Here is a 23,616-nt window from a genome sequence, read left to right as displayed (position 1 = left end):
TCTTAAAATTCTCAGAAGAGATTGTAGTCTTTATTTTTTATGCGAGAAATTCTTGGTTCTAACTGATCCCAATTGGGAACCTTGATCTTTCCTTCATTTTAGTGGCTAAAAAGCTCGTCATCATAAAATACATCATCGAGATAAACAAAATCTAACAGATCGAAATCCATATCAAAGCTACCGGAAGAGCTGCTGCTATCCCCTGAAGATGGGATGTATTCTTGTTCTTCTTTTGAGTGAAAGGATTTCTCGTTTTCCGCTTCGCTTGAAGGGAAGGCTGAGAAGAGAAGAGGGTCTTGTGACTCTCGTCTGTTTTTGGTGTTTGATTGAAAGTTGATAAGAAAACCCTCTTTGTCTGCAGAATCCATGTCCATGGAGAGCTTGAGGATGTCTTGGCAAGTGTGATGACCTACATATTTAGTCCAGAACAATGGTGTCTCATCTTCAGTTCTCTGAACTTGTTTGGTTGCTTGACAACCTTGATCGAATCTGTTGGTGCACCTGTAGTAGCACCTGTACATCAGAAGAATTTGATTATCAGCTTATAGCAGTTTCATTCGCTTTTAATTATCACAAGTAGAACTCTTGAAACCCTTATTTAAGTACCTTAAATGTTTGGCATTGAGGATATGTTTCTGCCCATATTTTCGCCAACTATAACCGTCTGCAATTGGCTCAGATGTGATCCTGGTCCAGGTTTCTTCTAGTTTTCTACAAATCAAGAAACCATCACCAATCAATCAACAAATGGTATTATAACTCAAGCACAGCAAAAACTTGTGGAACAAAGCAAGATCACCTACCTTCTCTTAGATGGCTTCCCATGTTGATTTCGAGAAGAAGAAGAAGGCGGCGGCGCAGTCGGAGAAACTTTGCCGGAGTGGGTGTAATTCAGTAAAGAAAGAGCCTTACTGAAGGATCTTAATATCGTAGCAACCAGATCCTCAGCCTCCGCGGTGGCTGATGCATCAGGAGTTCCAGTGAGTTGATGATGGAGGACAAGCTTAAGCTGAGCAGCAAATTCTTGGCCCCGAACTAGTTCTTCTCGAGCAGAAGCAGAGATAGAGGATTCCATTTAATTCTTGACTATATGTATGAGGCTCCTCTGTTTTCTGAACCTCTCTGTGTGTTCTGTGTTCTCTCTACCGTTCTCTTCTTATAACTTTAGATAATTGAGCGAGAGATGAGCGAGAGAGAGAGTCAAAAGAAGAGATTAGACCCAGGAAAGCAGGTGGAAGCAGGCGGGGACTAATTTGAGTCGTGATGTTTGGTAAATGCACGTAACGTGATGATGGATAAGGATAAGCTACATGCATGACGTTAGGCCTATTGCGTCAGCCCAGTATTATAAAATTTCAGGTGGACGGTTGAGATATTGTTACTAGGAAAATATACGGTCTAGATACTGTTTGATTTTAGGTCCCAAATATACATAAAGAAGCACAGTATATGGGTGTGCACGTTTTAATAGTAAAAAGGTTGGATTAGTTAAATGATAATGATTAAGGATGCACTGACCGCGTATGGCAACTTGTAAATGTAATTATTACACTAATCGGAGTTTGTTTCACATGCTATGGCTGGCCTTGTATGGTTAATTATCTTGTTTGACTTTTGAGAAAATTAAGTGAGGACTGCGCTATTTCCTACATTAGGGCTGCGTTTGTTTGTTGGAATAAAGGTGGGGTGGGAAAAAAGGGGTGGGAAAATTCTTGAAAAAAGTGTAGATTTGTTACTTTTTCTTTAAATCCTAAAATGGTACATTGTTTGGTTGCTTGGGGTGGAAAAGTGGGAAACAAGTTTCCTTGATTCAAGGAAACTTGTTTGTTGATATGGCAGCCCAACTTTCCCACCTCCATGCTATTTTAAAACCCCACATATTTGGTGGGACTTTGTGGAAAAATTGGGAAAAGTAAAAAGTGAGACCCACCCTTATGCCTTATCACTTTTCCACAAAACTCTTTCCTTTCCTTTCTTTCTCCCTCACCCCACTACACATGGGACCCACATGTTTTTTTTTTTCCCACCCCACCTTTGCAAACAAACGCAGCCCTAGTTGTCACGGGTGGGAAACCCACGTGACGTCAGATTTACTATGTAGCACTTCATTGTCTTTACATGGTGGTGGTCTACCGTCCGTGACTCTGCCTCACTTCCACATCAAGGGAGAACCTTTACGTTTATCTAATTACATATTAAACTGTTTAATTCTACCAATGTGTGTTGTTCAAAATTTGGTACGATACGTACCAAATTTCTTGGGTACGATTCTGGTTTCAAGTACTCATACTGTCGATATATACCGAAACCGTATCAAATTGGTACCATGCTAAATTAAAGGGTATAAATAAAATTTTACAATTAAAACATTTTACCTTTACCATATCCCTAATTCCTTGTTTCAGTTTTTCGTTTTGTCCTTCACTTCTTTTTCTAGATTTACTTGTTTTATCTCTGTTAACATCATATTCTATCGATTCTTTGATTGCAATTTCATTAGTATCTTAATGAACTAATAATAAAAGTGGCATGGGTTCGTTCGTACCAAAATTGTACCGCACTAGATACCGTGTTTAAACCATTTTCTTGCACCGATTTATTAATGAAACCGTATCAAACCTTTTTTGCAAATACCAAAACCATACCATAATGTGTAAATTCGGTACGGACCGTGCGGTAATGATACAGGGAATAAATATTAATGATACAGGCTCCCAACTAATTATAACCTAATTATTTGCCCTTATTTGTTCACAAACAAAGAAGAAAAAAATGAGTTTTTCATCACAAGTTGCACGCTTTAGTGGGGCTTAAACTCTAGGTTGCACACTTTAGTGTTTCAAATTTCAGATTATACACTCTCAAAATTACAAGTTGCACACTCCTAACATTCTATCCAATATTTTACTAAGCCATGAGTAAATGACCATATTACCCTCATTAGAATCAAATGACATTATCCTCATTAAAGTCAAATGAGATAACTACCTCCATTTAAACCCTCTCATACTCACTTATTAGGTGAGTAAAGGGATTCTCCCTTAACACTGTTAGAAACTACCACATTCACTAGAAACTAGTACACCCTTGCCAGAAAATCTCTCCACCCACCGTACCCTCCAAAAAATCCCCCTCTCTCTCCCCCTAGTTTTCATAACGCATTCTATGTCGCTGTTGACAGAGTCTCTCCTTCGATTACCTTGATTTGCATCCGCACAAAGGAGTTGTCTTTGGTTGTCTTTGCAACAAAAAGTATTGTTGTGTAGACACTCTCTGCAAGGTGTGGCTTTAGGAAGGTGTCACTGAAGACGGAACCCTTTAGAGAAACCTATCCGAAAGATAGAAAATAAGATTGAGTTTCTTTCAAGAAGCTCATTGTCCAGATTAATAGTAGAATAAACCTGAAGTAGAAAAATGATTTTACAGAAAAAGCCCACTATGCCACTAGCCGTCGGGTAGCTCATCGTAGGAAAAAAATTTACTGATGCTCAGCAATCTAGAGCTCTCAAAGACTGGAAGAAAGAAAAAACCATAAAAAGGTGGAGAAAAACATCATTTGTCCAGACAAAATGCGACACTTCTACAATATCGATCATGTTCTAGTGAAGCATGTCATATATGTATTTTACACAACTGCTTTTCAAGATGTTTCAGGGAATTTCTTCTGATATATTTCACATTTTTTGTTCTCCCCTATAATTAGATCCAAAACCTCTACTTTGAGTGCAGATTATAAAAGTTCTTCATTTACAAGAGAGTACAATACAGTCAGGGAAGGATTGGGTTGATTATCACTCTATGGTTGTATCAGTTGGAAGGAAATTTGAAAGGAAGAGCATGGCCACAGGAGAGAATAACTGTAAAGGGCATCACAGTTGTTCTGCGTATGAATTCATGAAATTTCGGTCATGAACTTCTATTGTATTATTAGGGTAGTTGATGTCGTTCAGTCGTTGACTTCAACCCAATGTCGATCATTATCATCCTCAGAAAAAAAATTCAGCTAGGTTGTTGAGAGAGAGAGAGAGAAATTTTAGCAGGGGACAGCAGGTGGAGAGATTTTCTGGCAGAGTTGTAGTTGTTGAAGGTGGGCGCGCAGTTTCCTACGTTGAGTAGGTAGAAGATGGATTAAGAGAACATGAGGGTTGGGTATGGGAGGGGTTAAATGAGGTATTTATATTATTTAACTTTAATGAGGGTAAAATGGACATTTCACTCATGACTTAACATAATCGTAGATGGAATGTTAAGAGTGTGTAATTATAATTTTAAAAGTGTGCAATTTGTAAGTTAGGATACTAAAATATGTAACCGAAAGTTTAAAATCCCACTAAAGCTGTAAAAAATTAAAAATTAAATTAAATAAATAAATATTTACCCTCATTTTAAGTTTAAAAGAGAAACACATCATCATAGAGTACATTATTGAGATAAATAGAATCTATCAGATCCATACCGGATTCAAATCATATGCCTCCAACTTGCCCGTGTCCCCATGCTCCCACACTCATATGAGATAGTGGAACATACAATCACGAGTCTACATGTATCAGGTCAAATAGTGTGGGACCTATGTGTAGAAGCACTATTAGTGGCGGTACACTATTTACATGTTGCACGCATGGTACCGGAAACCATAACCATTAAATGGCTACGGTGGAATTGGTGGCGGATATGTGGCACCAATTAATTGGTGGTGGTTTTCAGCACTATTAGTGACAATTGATGATTAGAAAATACGGACTACTTCTTTGGTTGTGGTGTTTGATTCTAAGTTGAGTTGAAAACCCTCTTTGGAAACAGAACCCATATCCATGGAGAGCTTGAGAATATCTTAATCGGCAAATGTTCATGGTCATGACCATGGTCTGTTGCTTGACAACCCTGATGGAATTTATTGGTGCACCTGTAGACTGTAGTAACACCTGTACATCACAAGAAATTGATTAATCAGCATATAGCAGGTTATCTATATCTAATCCTAGTCCTTATTTTTTTTGAGTTTTTCTACAAATCAAATCAAGAAATCATCAATTAATGATCAACCAACGGAAAATCAGAGCAGCAGCGAAGTTACATGTCTGTGGTCCCCTAATTAGATGTTTCTGATTAACTAGTTGGGAGTCATGACTAATTAGCAGATTCTGTATGTTAAAAGAAAAGTAATATATATTGACCTACATTCTCTTAGATCCAGTGGTGGAGCCACATTACTCCAATAATCACTTTCCCACCTTTTTTTTTCCAACAATTTCTCTCACCTTTTCTTTTTTCATGATTTTTAAAAGTTATTTATTTATAATTGTGTTATCTGTATTTTAGTCATTCTATTAATTTATTTAAAATTTTAATGTAGACCTCACGTTTTAATATAATAAAATAATTTAGAAGTGGGATCCACAGTTTGTCCCACATTAACTCACATAATATGTATGATGAAAATATATTAGTACTCGTCCAATAGAGAAGTGATCCATACTCATTATTTGACCCCCAATGTATAATATTTAATTCTCTACAAGATCAAAAGAACTTAATAGTATGAAATGAAAAACTTGGCAAAGACAAATTAAGAAATCATACATATGGCCTTATACATCATTTATTCATGATTCATGAGTATCCTATCTTCTAGACTTGACCAATTAAAAGAAACGGATCCTGATGGCATCAGTAATTAATGTTGTAAATTTTACATTAAAGTTAAAATACTAGATTTTTCTTGGTGGAAATACAAACTACAGGGACTTCATTAATTTTCAGATCTAGTGTGGTTGGGTTGGGAAGTTGTAGAATTTTCTTCTGTACCATTTGGGATTCGATAGCCGAAAATTTAAGTTGTGGGTTCACTGGTTTATTGAATTTGACATAAGCTTAAGACTTAAGAGTACAATCATGGTGGGAAGTGGATGAATTCTTGAATTCTCTTGTATTAGTTAATATGTACTGAGGGTAGTTGGTGAGTTAATATGTAATCAGAGTTTGTTGTAGAGTAGTTGGTGTTAAACAGAGTTATAAATATCTTCTTCTTTTCTAAAGAGTTTGTTGTTGAGTAATTGATGAGTTAATATGTTGTGACAGTTTGTTGTAGGGTAGTTGGTAATAAATATCTTTTTTTTTTTTTTTTTTTTTTTTCCTTGGTAAGGTTCTTTCTTTTCGTAGAGTAAAGGTGGAGGAGGGATGGTAAAGAGCTTCAATGATGCTGTACAATTAATGCACAACATTGAGATGCCTACATCCATTTCAAATGAATGGTCTAGGTCAATCTCAACCACCCGATTCTATTTATTTTCCATCTTTCAGCCATAAAAGAAAATTAAGCTAGCTAGCTAGCTGAGAATAGAAAGAGAGATCAGAGCACTCACACCTCCCTCGAACAGATCTGGTCGATCTGGACCATCTCAATTCTCATGCATCGGATACTCCTGAAGAAAATATGAAGAAATGGCGCTCCCCCTTTGCCAATTCGCAGTTGCAAACATGTCAACAACAGGAATTTCGTGTGCCTACGTTCTCTCTCGGACGTTTTGGAAATCACTCTTTGGAGCGGCTGCCGCTTCAACAGACATGGGAGATCGTCCTCGGAAGAAGCGGACCTGATGCAATTAAGTCATTCACAGATTCGGTGGCAGCAGTAAAGGAACAAGCTCGAAAACATATATAAAGATTCGGTCCTCCCCGACGAACTGTTGATGATCCGCCTTGGCTGCTTCTACCTCCTCTCTGGGTTGTGCTTTAAAGGAGGAGCCTACGTCGAGTCGTACGGGTGGTTGGGAAACGTCTGATGGGCTTAAAATTTACAAGTCCGAATGTTTTGACCACGGTAAGCAGGTTCCCCTTATAGTCCTCAAGGAGTTGATGAAACAGAGCTGCTTCCAGGAGCTATTGAAGTCAAGAAAAAAGTGCAATCGGCCCAAAGACATGATTGGAATGATTTTCTATGATCAATTGGTGGAAACTCGGGTAGAAGGCTCAGGTCACAGAGTGAATTTCTTCACGAATTACCTTGTCAAAAGAAACATGGGCTCTTCAGATCACGAACCCCCTACCCTTCTCCATGCTCTTTGGCTTCATCAGATCGGTCCAGGAGGCCCCATTATCTGCAGCAGCATCGATATTAAAGATAAAGATAAAGATGAAGATGAAGATGTAGAGGATGGCACTCGGTACGTACAGGGTCCACAGTGCGACTGCGTTGCACTAGGTCGGGATTAACTTCAAAAGTAACAAGGGGAAGGGCATCAGGGGAATATTATTCAAAAAGAAAATGATCGATGCAAAGCTCTATCTTCCTCCCATCACATTTGAAAATCATACAAAAGACTTGTTCAGGTACTTGTTCTGGTACGAGACCTCCAATGATTTGAAGAGTCAGGGGCTGGTGTGTTCCTATATAAAGCTGATGCGTGAGCTCATCAGCACACCTGATGATGCCAGACTGCTTGCGATGCAAGAGATTGTGAATGCAGATCCCAAAGGAGTGGAAGATCTATGTGAAATGATACGGGAGCTGAGTACGCTTGTCGGTCCGGATCGGCGAGATAGCCAGCACATGATCCATGTCCGACGTAAGATTTGTACCTATGTGAAGCCAAGCATTTCGGGGAAGGTTTTGAATCTTATCGTCATATCGCTTCTTCTCACATTTGTCCAGACCTTCTACAGCGTGCTTGGCTACCATTATCCTAGAAAGTGATGGAAATTATTAACTCGTTGCAATACAATGGATGATAATTTGCAATTAGCTTCCAAGCAAGATGTCTAGTGAGATCTTCTTGGCTTGATTAGTATTTCAAAGTGTTCAACGAGTCAATATTTGATTGTTCTCAAAGGGTTTGTTAGAGTCAAGTTGTCCGTTACTATTTTTCACGAATTCACATCCTCTGTAATTCCTTTCTCTGCAATTTCCTACAATTCCCTCATAGGATTGTGCCATGTGGCATTTTTCACGGATTCACATCCTCTGTAATTCAAATTTAGTTTAAATTGGGTAACCGTTGGATCACTTAAATGCCACATGGCACAATCCTATGAGGGAATTGCATGGAAAGGAATTACAGAGGATGTGAATCCCTGTAATTCCTTTCCCTATAATTCCCTGTAATTCCCTCATAGGATTGTGCCATGTGGCATTTAAGTAATCCATCGGTTACCCAACAAACTAGAGTTTCAATAAAATTCAAATTTATGGGTGGGTTTAAATACAATTCAAAATTACTTTAAATTGGATAACCATTGGATTACTTAAATGCCACATGGCACAATCCTACGAGGGAATTACAGGGAATTATAGGGAAAGGAATTACAGGGATTCACATCCTCTGTAATTCCTTTCCATGCAATTCCCTACAATTCCCTCATAGGATTGTGCCATGTGGCGTTTAAGTGATCCAACGGTTACCCAATTTAAACTAAATTTGAATTTTATTTAAACTCTAGTTTGTTGGGTAACCGTTGGATTACTTAAATGGCACGTGGCACAGTCTTATGAGGGAATTGTAGGGAATTGCATGGAAATGAATTACAGAGGATGTGGATCCGTTCTAAGACTGCATGGTTTCTACTGAAGTGAAGATCTTATAGAAGGCTTTATGTTTTTAGATGTTGATTAACACTATTATAATGGTTTTGAGTGCTTATGAGAAGATTTAAGTATTTTGGGTGAAGTGAAAATTCCTTAGGATAGTGGATTTCACAGGTCACTACACAAGGATCATCTTGAATGAATTTTTTGGTAGCCATGCAATTGTTTTCTGGGTTCACCTTCAACTGAAAAAATGTATTTCATGAAGTCTTCTTTCCAATGCATTTTTTGGATTGTGATCCCAATATCAAACGGGGATGTTATGATGTTTCTTATGAGAGTGTGCAATATAGAAGAAAATATGGGCAGTGCAGACATCTGATGAAATTTGCTCTGATGTTATCTATATTAAGGGGTTCAAAAATAATTTTTAAATAGTTTGGGGGGTCTTTTTGGAAAAAAGTTTTATATCTCGCGAGGTGTTTGGTTGGCTAAGAGTATACATATATGGTACACTGCGAAGTATAGTAATTAAAATGATCAAGTGTGTTGCATGTTTAAGATAGAATAAAAAAGATTCTATTTGAAATAATCTTGTGAGACCTCATATAATTTAAGACATCTAACGGCTCAAATCCCACCCGTCATTTTAAAGTGGATATCTAACCGTTGTGTGATTAGATTGTCTTTGGGATTCATCCAAACAATAAAATCCAACGGTTCTTATATGTCAACGTTCATCCTCTTTAAAAGCCCAAATTTAAGCGAAACATTAGTGCATTTTTAAGGTTTTTTGACTTTTAGAGACTAAGAAAAACAAGAAGGAGAAGCCAAAAAGCAAGATTGGAGAACAAGCTCGGATGCGTATTTTGGAGAAAACATTGAAGAAGAAGGTGAGTAATCTATTATAATATCTTTCATTTGAAAAGTTTCGATCACCTTTCATGTAGTTGCTTGTAAGGATTGAGTATTTTGAGGTTGTAGCATTATACTTTTGTAGGTGCAAAAGTACATACTGGAGTAGGTGCTCCATGTTTTGAATGTATTGAGAACGGGTGCTCTTTGATCATTGTATTGATCAAGATTTTAGTTATAAAGTATTGAGTAAATACGGAGCTTAATTTATTTAGGGCATTACTCCGTTTGGCTGAACCATATAAATTTGGTGTCTTGTGTCTCTAGTTTATTTTTGCATTGCATATATTGGAGTAGTTTGATTGTAGAGTAGCGGTACACTGTCTGGTAAACCCACCAACATTGTAGTATGTAGTGGACGTGTCCTTATGTAATTGATAACTACAATATTATCTTGATCAACTTTGTCTTGAAATTTATCAAACGTCATATTGAAGAGAATTTTAGAAGACAGTAATCCACTCCTCCTCTTAGTGTCAACCTGGGAATAAAAGTGACCCCTTAACAGGGAGGACTAACTGGCCAAATTCCACTACTTGGTTGTTGGATCTTGTAACTCTGCCACCTTGTCCTTTCCCTGTTCTTTGCAATGAATGTTGGTTTACCAAAAAAAAAAAAAAAGAATTATTTGGCTGCCAGCCTAGATAGAAAGATATATATTTCCTAGAATATGCATGCTGTGACACCCACAACAAAGTGCATTTCTTTTTGTGGTCCACATTGTGCCCTTAAGGTCATTTTACAAAAACAGGATCCAAATTTGGAGGGAAGCTCATCAAACCTGCAATTTTTTTTTTTTGCCCACCACGAAGACACCCTCATATTTAAATACATTCAACTCTTTTTAATCAATGGAAACTAGTCAGATATGTATCCTTAATGGAGATAGCCATTACAAGATATATGCTTCTTTTTTTCTTTCTTTTAAAAGGCATGCGTTGGATTGCGCCGAAATGTATTGAGTAATATGAGACAATACTCGATACAAGATAATGTCTCTAAAATTACCTGATTGATACTCGATACCGATACTTTAAACATTGACCTTTTATTCATGTTGAGAATGTTTTGTGAAATCCATTGCACACTACATAGACAACCTAACCAGCATGCCAGACAGATGAAATTATGAATTAATTGATGACTCCAAGTGATGTTAATAAGAAAACCTTAATTATATAAATCACTACAGTTGCCAACAATTTGGAATCTTATTGTCACAATTGATCTACATTGAAATCCTTTACTACTCTAATTCCAAAGGCAACCAAACATGAGTACAGTTTCAATGCAACTATGTGTCCCTTTTGCTTCTATGGGTACCTTTCTTCATCTTGTAAAGGAATGTGAGTGGAACATGTGTAGGTACGTAACACTAGATAAACGTCTTGTATAACAAAAATGACCAGAATATATATGGTGAAACATCTTACTCATCGTAGAGTAAATGATTGAAGTAAAAAGATTCTATCAACTCCATATCAATGTCGAAGCTACTGGAAGAGCTGGTGAGAGAACTTGAACCGAAATTGCCATGCGAGGTTAACACTGGTGATGTTGCTGTTGTCATGGGTGAGGGGATGTTGATTGAATCTTGTGGTGGAAGATATTCTGAAGAGGATGATGGATTGTACTCTTGTTCTGCTGAGGTAGAGAATTGCTTGGGTTCTTCTCTTGTTGAGTAGAATGATGAAGAGAAAAGTGGTTCTTGTTTGGTTCTGGTGTTTGATGCAAAGTTCAACAGAAGACCCTCTTCATCTGTAGACTCCATGAATGAGGCCTTGAGAAGATCTTGGCATGTGTGGTGGCCTATGTATTTGGTCCAAAACATTGGGGGGTCATCTTTAATTCTTTCGACTCGTTTTGTTGCTTGACAACCTTGATCATCCTTGTTGGCACACTTAAAATAGCACCTACAACAAGAAAATTGATTAATGAAAATTTCCAAAAAGATCACGAAATCTCTCTATATATAGTAATGAGAAAAATTAAACCTTAGATGTTTGGCATTGAGGATCTTTTTTTGCCCATATTTTCGCCAAGCAAAACCATCATCAATGGGCATAGATGTAATTTCCGTCCATGTCTCTAGCACATTTCTACAAATCAATATTAAGTTATTAGTAAACAATCCCTGCTCACAAGTCACAAATGAAAACAATCAACTGAACTTATATATCGCTATCTTATATATATGTGCATTGAAAAATATATAAAACAAGGGTAATTGATGATATCGATTATAATAACAAAATGAAAAGTCATTTTAAAAACCACCTTCTCTCAGATGCTGGCGTTTTGCGGGATTCATTGTTGGTAGAATTTATTCTGTTATCTTCAGAACCCTCACAGGCCCTTGCAGGAACCTCACTAGAATCAATGGAACTAAGTTTTGAAAGAGCCTCAGTGAATGATCTCAGTATCTTTCTCAGCAGATCTTCAGCAGTGATTGACCTATCATGACCTAAACTGTTGAGCTTACGAAGGATAATCTGAAGTTCAGCAGTAGATTTACAACCCTGAATAAGTTTGTCCATCACCTTCTTCTGAACCCCAGCCAGAGGATGAAACTCCATTGCCTCTCACCCTCTGAAGAACCTCTACTATGCCTTGTGTTTCTTATATAACACAAACGATGGCAGAGATCTGTCTTAATACATAAACAGTAAAGAGGAAGATGCATGGACACAGCTTATGGTAGTTGAAGTCTTCCATCAACTCTGGGTCAAGCCCACCTTGACGTCAGACAATTTATTTTCTTATGCTTCAGAGTATTTCGGCGTCAACATTGTTTGGTCATGCATGGATTTCCACAGATAATTCAGGTAATAATGAATCTAATCCATGTCGCTTTGCTACAACTTGCTAAAATTTAATGTCGCCACTAGCTGAAGAGTCTTGTTTATTAGTCTCAATAGAATTCAAAAAACTACCGTGTCTGCCATGAAAGATTCAAAGTCTCCAACAATGGAATAGTGACATGGATAGGCCCAGTGATAGATTTCAAGCTTATCTAATTTGGTTCATTTATTCCAATTGGAGTGATTATTTAATTAAATCTTGAAACGTTCTTCTTAGTTGTAGTTATAATAATAATGATTTACCATTAAAGGTTATCACTAAGGTCGCACTGTTCTCACGTGTAAGTATGAACAGAAGATTTGAATTACTTTCCCCGGTAGTTAAGAAGAATTCCTTTTTGACTCTCGAGTCATCAACATCCTTTTTCCTTCCTTTGAAGATGAAGAAAATCCATCCTTTTTCAAATTTTATTCAATAAAAGAACTATTACATGCAATCAAGGTTTAAAGTATCCCATGATACCAAACAATACTAGTCGATACGCATCCATATTTGACCCCACCGATACGATACATCTTGATATGTGTCTCAATTGAATTACACTAAAGTCATTAGGGGGGGCTACACCTCCAGCACCTTTCTTTCCCCCCCCTTCCAAAAATCCCCCCCCCCCGACCCTCCCCAACGCCTCTTTTTTTTTTTTTCTTCTGCCTTCTCTTTTGCTTTTTTTTGGTCAAGGATTTGACATATTCGAAACTTTCGAAAGCTTCACCAAAAAATCAAACCTGGACAAGAGAATCAATGAAAGAGCTTAGAGTCCCTTAGAATAAAATTAAACACAAGTGATTCAAAAGCATTCTTGAGGTGAAAAATTTTCAAGAAAATTGGCTAAGATGTGAACTCAAAGCAAGTAAAGGAATTAATGAGCTAATGAATAACCTCATTTGAATCAAATTCAACAATAAGAATTTTGAACCGGTGTTCTTTTGGTTTCGAAAAAGAAAAACCCTATCACCAAGTTACAAGAAAGCTTCATTTACAATCATCCATGCCCATATACATGATACAAAAGTTTTTATTTTTGTTATATGTGACCTGGATTCTTGTACCTTCATTGATGATTGATTTGTGTCAACATATTTTATTACACGAGTCAAACGACTCATTTGTGAGATTTGTGATGGAAAAAAAGGGCATTGGGTGATAGTTTTTGTAACAATTTTCTTGCAATTGATTGAGAGATCTCCACATAATGAAAGATCTTCCTTAAGACTTTCTTACGTAATGAAAGTTCTTTTTCTCACTTGACCCAAAAAAAAATGAAAGTTCTTCTTCTCACTTGAGGGCGTAGAATACCACCTTGGTGTGTGAATCACATTAAACCTCTATCTTCTTCAATTTATTTATGTTTATATTCATGGTTTTTTGTGTTCTCTCCTACAATTTAATTATTTATTTCTTTTTGTGGAAGATGTGGAATAGCCTTTTTATTATTGGTTAGGAAAAGGTTTCTGCACAAGCTCCTATGGATCAATTTTCCTACATGGCTTAACTCTTTAGTAAGTTTTTGCTGAAAGATTGTCTTCATATCTTGGCCTTAGGCTGCAACTGTGATCCATCAACTATTTCACATATCTTAATCTTAGTTAATATTAAAGACGATTATTGAGAGAAAAAGATAGTTACATTGGGGAGTCTAACAATTATGGAGCATTTTGTATTTTACCTAAAACAGTTATCGAGCTTTTTGTATTATACATCAATAGGTCAAACAACGTGGAAAAAGGAGATTAAAAATGGTGTTGTAATCCCCAACAAGTAACTCGAAGAAATTTTTACCTTAAAACTAGAAATGTATAAATGCTTATAACCAAAACCGGTCTAGAAAAGATTATTTTTTCAACTAATGGTAGTATACCTCAGAAAATAGAACCATTTCAATTTGTCCAATTGGCTATTGTCTATTGATTGTTGTAATTATGTTTAAAACTTTATATAAATATTTTATTTATTTTAATTGTGTCTTTTATCCATGGTTTTGTTTAGTCTCACATCGGGTTGAGAGGATCTGATTATATGGTTTATATATAGTAAGAGCCCGTATAAGTTCTCAACCCCCTTATTTATGTCTTCATTAATAATTTAAGTTGTTTATGGAACTTAATTGTAAGTTGTAATACGGTCTATATTAGATTTTTTTTCTTTTCTTTTTTATATTATATTTCTTTTAGATTAATGAAGAGAAATTTTTTATTTTTTTGGATTTAAAGAGGGAGAACTTCCTCTTTCAAAGGGAGAACTTCCCCATACAAAATAACTATACCTTCAAAATTTTTTAAATTTAAACTAATACGGGCTCAATATAAACTCCATTATCAGTATGCAGAGGTTTCCTCCTCTTTTTCTCTCTCCCTGGGGGATTCTATTCACAGTGAACACAACTTTACCGATTGTTTCGCTTCAAAAGAAGTCCCTTATGATTACAACAACAATATTGACTAATAAGAAATATCGAGGTGAAATATCGAGGTATAACGTATAAACGCGAGGAATCAAAAAAAAAAAATTCTTTCAATTTTGATATATTTAATGATAAAAAAGCACAAAGAGGGAGAACTTCCTCTTACAAAGGAGAACTTCCCAGTACAAAATAACTATACCTTTAAAATTGTTAAAATTTAAACTAATATACTAGATAGCCCATAATCGAGTATGGAGAGTTTCTTTTTCTTTTTCTTTGAGGGGAGTGGGGGGAAGGGGGGGGCGGTGTGGTTTGAAGATTTGAAAAATATGGTTATGAGTACACCAAAGTCTATTTCATCCAATTCGTAATGAGTTTAGGTTTGGGGCAGCCCAACCAATTGACAAATACTTATAAATAAGGATGTAACAAGGTTGGGTTAGGTTAGACTTTTTCAAACTCTGACCCTAACCCTAAATATCCAAGGTCAGTCTTTGACCTTCTTAAACCTGAAGAGCTTGAATCCCTAACCCTACATGGCCAATATTGGCCTGATCATCCCCAATCAGGTAAAATAAGTTCCACAGGAATAGGACATGTGAGATTTGTTAACCTACCCTATCAAAGTGCAAATGCCTTTAATCTAAAATTGAGGAATTTGGGCATTTACTTGGTATTAATTCTAGTACAATTAAAATTTTCAACTAATTAAACAGATAAGTGTGGCATCCAAATGGAAATCAATCTCTACAGCTTTAGATGGAGTTCAAGTAGAAATAGAAGCTCATAAAAGAAAATATATATAGTTACACTTCAGCTATTATCTGAGAAAAGCGTTTTGCTGGAATGAGAACCCACTGTGGTACAGAATTCTTAATTGAACTGAAAGAGTGAGTAGGAAAAAAAGAGAGAATTTGAGACCATGAGAGACCACAAAGAGGTTGATCTAAAACCATTCTTCATCATAGAATGCATTATTGAAACATACAGAGTTCACCAAATCTATATCCGTGTCAAAGCTGCTGCTACTGCTACTGCTACTGCTACTCCATGAAACAAGATCTTCAGGTCCTGACTTCGAAGTTGAAGGTAACATCGATGGAGGACTCATTGAAGATTTGAATTTGGTATTAAGATTCTGTGTTGGTGGAAAACATTCAGGTGATAAGATTGGTTTGTATCCTTCTTCTCCTATTGAGGGAATAATGGATTTCTTGTAGTGCTCTACACTGGGTGAAGGCAAGGATGATGAGAAGGAAGGTGAAAAGATTGGTTTGTATCCTTCTTCTCCTATTGAGGGAAAAATGGAGTTCTTGTAGAGCTCTTCACTAGATGGTGGCAAGGATGATGAGAAGGAAGGTGAAAATATTGGTTTGTATCCTTCTTCTCCTTGTTTGGTTGTAGTGTTTAATTTAAAACTGAGCAGAACACCCTCTTCAGCAGTAGAATCCATCCCCAATGTGGCCTTGAGAATATCTTGGCAAGTGTGGTGACCAACGTATTTGGTACAAAACATCGGTGGCTCATCTTCTGTTCTTTGAACTTGTTTTCTTGCTAGACAACCATGATCAAATTTATAGCTACATCTGTAGTAACATCTGTACATCATCAGAACATTTCATTAGCTTATTGCCTTGGTGATCATATCAACCGGATTACCTAAATTTTCAAATATGGCCATGTCCACCTGAAAGGCTAATCTGGATTCTCTCCAATGACATTCAATAATCATAGCTCATCATTGTTTAGTGTTAAGTACCACCATTGATGGTGTTTGAATGTCATTAGAGTGGATCTGGATTTCTACCTTGGAAGTTGGAACTTTCCTACCACCAAATACATGAAGAGCAAAGGATACCTTGGAAAGTTCAAAATACCAGGGGGTGTGTGAATCCAAAATGAAAATGAACTATTTTACAGGGTGGAAAGAAAGATATTGGAATCTGCAATGAGACCCAAACAAAGTGTATTTCTTGGTGTGATTCATGATGTTCCCTTGATATCATTGACAAGGACTTTGGAAGTTTAACCTAATAGCATGTTCTTCTGGTTTCCCAGGGAGACATAAAATCACAAATATCAAGAAATTGAATACCTTAAATGTTTTGTATTGAGGATCTTCTTTTTGTCCATATTTTCGCCAAACATAACCATCTTCATTAGGAGCAGAAGTAATTCTTGTCGTTGTCTCTTGCATTTCTCTATAAATCAAAAAATTTTGCATAAACAAACCCATTCATATGTTACAAATTAGTAAATCAAAAGACCCTTGTTGAAACACAAGAAGCAACCAACAATTATGGTAACTCAAGAGGATAGCAGCAAAGATCAAAAACAGCAAAAATATCAGTCGTTAATTACTAATCATAGATTCAATAGCTTAAGGAAAGGAAAGAAAGAGTCACCTCCTCTTCGATTTCTTTCTTAGCTGTTTCCAAGAAGGAAGCGAAGTCGCAGCAGAAGCCTTGCTGGGTTCTGTGTAACCAAGGATTGAGAGAGACTCTGTGAAGGATCTCAGCATCTTAGTTACCAGATCCTTTGCCGTCGTTGTTGATTCATAAGCAGTTCCAGTAAGTTGATCATGGAAAACAAGTTCAAGCTGTGCTGCAGATTCACGACCTTGAACTAGTTCTTCTATCGCTTTCTCCCTAGCAGAAACTAGTTTTCCAGTAAAGGGTGGCGGAGAATTCATTTTAATGGCTACTCTCTGCAGACTGAACCCTAGATTTCTTTCTCTGTGTCTCAAACCTCTATACTTATTATATACGGATCCAACTGGGCGGATTAGAAAATTAATAACCTTTTAATTTTAATCAAATTCCATTAGTTTTTTTAGTGGAAAACTTGTCATCGTGACGCCAGTTGTTTACGTACCACTGCATCGTCACCTTACGAAGCTTCGCGGTCTCCAATTTTGACTTTGTTCAAGATTCTTCCACGTGGAGGAACGTACGGTTCAGATGTTGTTTAGTCTCTTGGTCCCACTATATTATCTAGAAACACACTTAGCTCACGTTTTCATAATCATAATTTTATGGAGGCTATTATCACTTAGTTGCAACTTGCTAACATTAATTATGTCTCACAACGATAAGATTGGAGTTTCACACTCAACTACCTAAACAAAGAAAAAGTGGCGAATTCAACCAAGGACAATTTTCTGTATGAACTTGATTAAAATATTATATTTGTAATAATTACACTTGCAAGAAAAAATAAGTTGTTATTAAAGCTAATCTTACTTGTTTTACACTTCTGGGTCCGAGCTGGCGGCCTTTCATGGTGGAATCCCTCCATATTGGAGCTTTTTCACTGTCTTCCACAAAGACTTTACTGTTATAGTCCTATGTTTCTTAAATCAAAGCATCAGGTCATCCCTCATAGAGCTCAATATAGTAATCTTAACTACCATGTCCTTCTTCTTCCAATCATTGTAAATCTCAAAATCACTGCAATGCTATATATGCAATGGTACCTTCTTCAAGTGAGAGACACGGTTTGGTTTATGGTTTCTAGCGATCGGGTTGGTCGAGTAACAACTCCAAAGATCAAGTTAGACAAGTTCTCCTTAATGGGAATTGCAAGAATGAAACAAGTAGAAAAACAGTAATAGTAATTGTTCTTCTAAACACACCTTCGATCTCCTTCCTTCTTGCTCGTCCTTTTATAAACTTTTTTTAGATCTATAAGTGTTTGAGTTCATCTATACAATTAGATTTTTTACCTGGACTTCTCTGGATTGAATTCATCTTAAACTTGGTAAGGTCAATCCAAGTTGCCTATTTGATCGGGTCCTATCTTTTAAGATTAGCATCATCTCATAGATATATCATCTACGATCTTACTCGTGGGTCAACCAAGGGTTTGGTCGACAACTCTCAACATGGTCGAACCAAATTGGTTTGGTTCGGTTTATAATTTCCTTATCATTATGTAATAAATCTAGACAACTTTTTGGGGTGAAAAGAATACATACAATTTTTTTATTCAAAAAAAGGAAATCGATGATATTTGGTGTTTGCTATCTAGAGTTGGATCCAAGATTTAACATTGGGGGAATTCAAAATTTTCTTTTGTTCTTCAAACTTGATAGTTGATAGTGGTGAATTGTGCATTTAATTTCTACAAAAGTGTCCAAATTCTAAAGTTAATTATTAATAATGATCTTTCTTCCCATTATCTTTATTGTTAAAAAAAATTCATCAATTCAGGACAACTATTGATATTTAACACAAGGAGGTATTTTTCTTGAGAATTTTCAAAAGTTTGGTTACATGAGTCTGGAGATTGGGAAAGGGTATCTAGCGATTATCACCATCATTGAGTTTTAGAAACAAATTTACTTCTACCACTGTTTTCCCCTTCCTTCCCCCACCTACCACCTTCTCACATACAAATAAATCCAAACTATTCAATAATATGAAAGCATTGTATTTGTATGAGAGAAAGTTCTCTCTTTTTGAGAGGGATGAACATGTACCCACATGCTCGTGAACATATTCTTGTTAATTATAAAAAAATTTAAAAAAAAAAAACATTTTTGATATATTGATTATTTTGGAGTAAGAGATTGTGCAAAGACAAAAAAGCACTATTACAGATACTTTCTTCAAAACCAATCACAATTAGTAAAACTTGAAATTCGAGAACTACAAATAAAAGATTTCAAATAATTTTATCTAAAAAGACCCAAGCTAGTTAAAATACAAATTCTGGAACTACAAATGAGAAAAAATTTCAGTCGTGAAAAATCCAAAGAAACTGTCGTAGGGGTTCAACCCTTCATCTCATATGTAGTTCAACGAGGTATTTTTCAATTCAAAAACGTGAATCTATAGATTCTATGGGTAAGATTTGAAATCCAGAGATTTCAAAAAGCTATACATTTGCACATTCAGCAAAAATCACGTCGATCAAATAATTTTTTAGGATGAATCCAAAGATTTCATTCCACAACCAAACATCTAATTTTATAAATTATAACTCCATAGAGTTGTTTGAAATCTATAAAATTTGAAATCTCCTGGACTCATAAATATACCAAATCACTTTTTTTGTGAAAAAATATAAATATCTAAATTTCATGAATCCATAAATTTTTCGCAACCAAATGGGTATAAATCTCGCATTCATGCAGAGATTTAAAATATCTAAATTCATGTAACCAAATAGGCCCTTAATCAATTCAGTCAAAAAACCCTAGTAATATCATCTCCATCTTCAAGGAATATAATAAAGAAAATCATCATTTGTTTTGGACATAAATTGTCAAAAACAGAACCACATTAAGTCGTTGTTCATCTTCTCTTCTCTCTAGTAGGTGGGGACAAACTTTATCCTTATTTGTTATATTATTTTGTATATAATAAAAGTTCTAACATCCATTGTGCTATGGTAGAACCATATGGTTAAATCTAACATGATTATTTCTAGATGAGATACACAGATGATAATGATGATATTACTCTCACGGTTATCCTCATTTCACAATATAATGGCAGAAAATTTTAGTACTTCTATTATTATTCTTAACATAATCAAATTAGAATCAAGCTTAATGCATTGTGTGTAAATCAGGATCCATCTTAGCCGATACACTTGATCTGTCTCAAATATTGAATCTCCAAATCATGGAATACTGTGGTGAATAAGACTGCAGTAAAGGTATTTCCTTATTACCAAACGAACTCTTTCATTCTAAATACTCTGGGTTCAAAATTCAAATGTAATGAAGAGCAAAGATCTGCAAACAACCTTTGGAGTTTTCTTGTATCTTGGGAGACTATTCGTTGTAACTGTCTTGAAAATGATTTTTGCATCACCGATGATGGTGCCTTCCCTAGATCTCCTCCCCCAGACAATGGCTTTTTATTAAATTGTTAAAATTGGTAGATATTCTTGGTTCTAACTGATCCCAACAGGGGGAACCTTGATTGTCGCCTCATTTAAGCTAAGAAAACTTGTCATCATCAAATACATCATTGAGATATACAAAATCCTTCAGATCGAAATCCATATCAAAGTTACCAGAAGAGCTGCTGCTATCCCCTGAAGATATGACGCATTCTTGTAGTCCTGTTGAGGTAAAGGATTTCTCGTTTTCCGCTTCGCTTGAAGGGAAGGCTGAGAAGAAAAGAGGGTCTTGTCTGTTTGTAGTGTTTGATTCAAAGTTGATTAAAAAACCCTCTTCATCTGCAGAATCCATGTCCATGGAGAGCTTGAGGATGTTTTGGCAAGTGTGTTGACTTACATATTTAGTCCAGAACGTTGGTAGCTTATCTTCTAGATCTGTTCTCTGAACCTGTTTGGTTGCTTGACAACCTTGATCGAATCTGTTGGAGCACCTGTAGTAGCACCTGTACATCAGAAGAATTTTGATTATCAGCTTATAGCAGTTTCATTTGCTTTTAATTATCACAAGTAGAACTCCATCTGTTTCTCTGAAACCCTTATTTAAGTACCTTAAATGTTTGGAATTGAGGATATGTTTCTGCCCATATTTTCGCCAACTATAACCGTCTTCAATTAGCTCAGATGTGATCCTAGTCCATGTTTCTTGCATTTTTCTATAAATCAAGAAATTATCACAAATTAATCACCAATAAAAACTCAAGCACCAAAAACATATATACCTTTCAATTACCGGTCACTAATCACTTCTGTAGATTAAAGCTAGATCACCTACCTTCTCTTAGATGGCTTCTCTTGTTGATCCCAAGAAGGCTGCTTCACAGTAGGAGAAACCTTGCCGGGCTGGGTGTAATTCAGTAGTGAAAGAGCCTCAGTGAAGGATCCCGATATCCTAGTTACCAGATCCTCCACTTCCATGGCTGATACAGCAGCAGTTCCAGTGAGCTGATTATGAATGAAAAGTTTAAGCTGAGCAGCAAATTCAAGTCCCTGAGCTAGATCTTCAATCATTTTCTCTTTAACAGAAGCTAGATTTTTGGCGGAGATAGAGAATTCCATTTGATTCTTGACTATATGGAAGAGCTCCAGATCAGTTTCTGAACCGCTCTCTGTTCTCTAGATCTGTTCTCCCTACACTTTTTATATATGTGAGTGAGGGAGGAAGTCAAGACTCAAAAGAAGGGGTTTATGAATTATTACTTGATGGACAAGGAGAGATCCAGGAAAGAACGCAGTTTTAAAGTTTTCTGAGAGAATGGTTTTGTTGATGACCGTTGATTTAATGTTCAACTGCCTTTTTTTTTTTTGGTAAGAATGTTCAACTGTATTTTAATAACATAGGGAAGAGCATATTTGGAATGGTGACGTTTCAGGCATTTGGAGGGTCGAGATGTTTTGGAATTAATTGCACACGAGGATGGATTAGCAACATGACGTCAGATATTCTTTCAAGGAAATCTAATACTGCTTGATGGGTCCCATACTGTATATAGAGGCATAGATTAATATGAATGAGCACGTTTTATCAGAAATTATTAGATTAATAAAATGATAATGATTAAAAGTGCTAAAAATAAATTCCCCTCCCCTCCATCCCCACCCCCATAAAAAGATAAATAAATAAAAAAAGAGGTGAAACACTCATTACTTATATTTAGTTGGATTTTGTTTCGGTGCTACGTAATTAATGCGTAGTACCTAAAGCGAATGGTTGAGATTGAGATCTCAACCGAGAATTTGATCTTGATAGTTTATTTTCAAAAAGTGTGTATTTACAAGATAATGAGGGAAAACATAGACCTTATTTGGTATTGAAGATCTCTTGCTATATAAATTTTCATGAAGTATATAACTTTCAATGGGCATGGAAAACTAATTCTTGTCCACGATTGTTGCATGTTTATACAACTCAAGAGATCATGTGTAAGAAAAAGAAAAACTAGGGTTGTGCCTCTTGAATTTGAGTTTGAATGGGATCTTGATAATATGTTTATGAGGATGAAGTTTAAGTAGGACTCGGATCATTATCCTTTATAGTAAACACACATGTATAAATGTTAGAAAAGAATGACAAATTACATATAGACTCCCTGTATTTATAATCAATTGTAATTACTATTCTTAAAAAAATTAATTACAAATATTCTCTTTTGTTTCAACAGAATTGTTTATTTATAGTTTTCAATTCTTAACCGTAAATATATTTATGACTATGAGTAATTCTTTTGAAAAAGAAAATTTTAATGGTGGGCTGGCCCACTGATTATTTGTTTATAAAAAGTTCATGGCAAAAAAAATTAGGTGGCGACAGATGTCATTTCAAGAATAGTCATCACTGAAAAACCCACGTGATAGCCAAAGCCACGTGACGTCAGAGTTATTACGTTATCACTTCAGCGGAATTGATGTGACGGTGGTCACTCATTTGGCTTTAGTAACGCTTGATGCATTCAATTGGAGGAAACGTACGGTCCAGATAGTGTTCTGCTCTCTTGGTCGGTTGGTCCAATTAATTATTATGTATAAGGTATTAAAATGTTCACGTGTTCTAATACAACATTGGGAATTGTGAATAATAAGAAATTATATGATGATGATAATAATTAACGATGCCATCACTACCAATGCAACTTGCACGTACTAATTAATTATGAGGGAGAGAATTGGAGTTCGTTTCACACCCATAGTGTATGTTGACCATATCATGCTCAACTACTTCGTGCTGAGCATTAATTTTCCTTAAAGGTTAAAATTGAAACCACATTAATGATTCAAATACTCAATAATGCCTCATTTTTTTTTCATTTTGGTAAGAATAATGCCTCATTTGGATGTAGAAGACAAAGGTGCAAGAATATTATTGAACCCATGCACGTTAATGTCGAACAAACTGACAAATTTTTGAGTGGTTGGAATTTAAATCCCGACCACATGGCGAACATCTAATGACCGTAAAACAGTCCTATACATCAATTATGCAGGACTGAAGCATTTCTAGCCCAGA

General features: G+C 36.0%; 2 protein-coding genes across 2 annotated transcripts; both read right to left on the bottom strand.

Annotated features, from left to right (window-relative positions):
* LOC149007961 (WRKY DNA-binding transcription factor 70-like) lies at positions 1 to 1,157 on the bottom strand. Its single transcript, XM_089166881.1, has 3 exons — positions 804 to 1,157; positions 607 to 711; positions 1 to 513 (listed from the first exon to the last, which is right to left on the bottom strand). The coding sequence occupies exons 1-3, from the start codon at positions 1,073 to 1,075 to the stop codon at positions 99 to 101; spliced, it is 792 nt and encodes a 263-aa protein (XP_089023007.1). The 5' UTR covers positions 1,076 to 1,157; the 3' UTR covers positions 1 to 98.
* Positions 1,158 to 20,509: 19,352 nt separating this feature from the next.
* Positions 20,510 to 21,804, bottom strand: LOC149007960 (WRKY DNA-binding transcription factor 70-like). Its single transcript, XM_089166548.1, has 3 exons — positions 21,388 to 21,804; positions 21,164 to 21,268; positions 20,510 to 21,058 (listed from the first exon to the last, which is right to left on the bottom strand). The coding sequence occupies exons 1-3, from the start codon at positions 21,669 to 21,671 to the stop codon at positions 20,653 to 20,655; spliced, it is 795 nt and encodes a 264-aa protein (XP_089022674.1). The 5' UTR covers positions 21,672 to 21,804; the 3' UTR covers positions 20,510 to 20,652.
* Between the last annotated feature and the right edge of the window lie 1,812 nt (positions 21,805 to 23,616).

The sequence above is a fragment of the Hakea prostrata genome, chromosome 8, assembly GCF_041222555.1.
Source record: "Hakea prostrata isolate BN-2017 chromosome 8, UWA_Hpros_2, whole genome shotgun sequence".
Classification (NCBI taxonomy): domain Eukaryota; kingdom Viridiplantae; phylum Streptophyta; class Magnoliopsida; order Proteales; family Proteaceae; genus Hakea; species Hakea prostrata.
This window is presented reverse-complemented; position numbering and strand designations above follow the sequence as displayed.

Excerpts from the sequence above, each read along its gene's own strand:
- LOC149007960 (XM_089166548.1), bottom strand. The coding sequence starts at position 21,671 with ATGGAATTCTCTATCTCCGCCAAAAATCTAGCTTCTGTTAAAGAGAAA. Across the intron at positions 21,269-21,387 it reads GAGAAGCCATCTAAGAGAAG|AAAAATGCAAGAAACATGGA; the intron begins GTAGGTGATCTA and ends CTTGATTTATAG. Across the intron at positions 21,059-21,163 it reads CTCAATTCCAAACATTTAAG|GTGCTACTACAGGTGCTCCA; the intron begins GTACTTAAATAA and ends TCTGATGTACAG.
- LOC149007961 (XM_089166881.1), bottom strand. The coding sequence starts at position 1,075 with ATGGAATCCTCTATCTCTGCTTCTGCTCGAGAAGAACTAGTTCGGGGC. Across the intron at positions 712-803 it reads GGGAAGCCATCTAAGAGAAG|AAAACTAGAAGAAACCTGGA; the intron begins GTAGGTGATCTT and ends CTTGATTTGTAG. Across the intron at positions 514-606 it reads CTCAATGCCAAACATTTAAG|GTGCTACTACAGGTGCACCA; the intron begins GTACTTAAATAA and ends TCTGATGTACAG.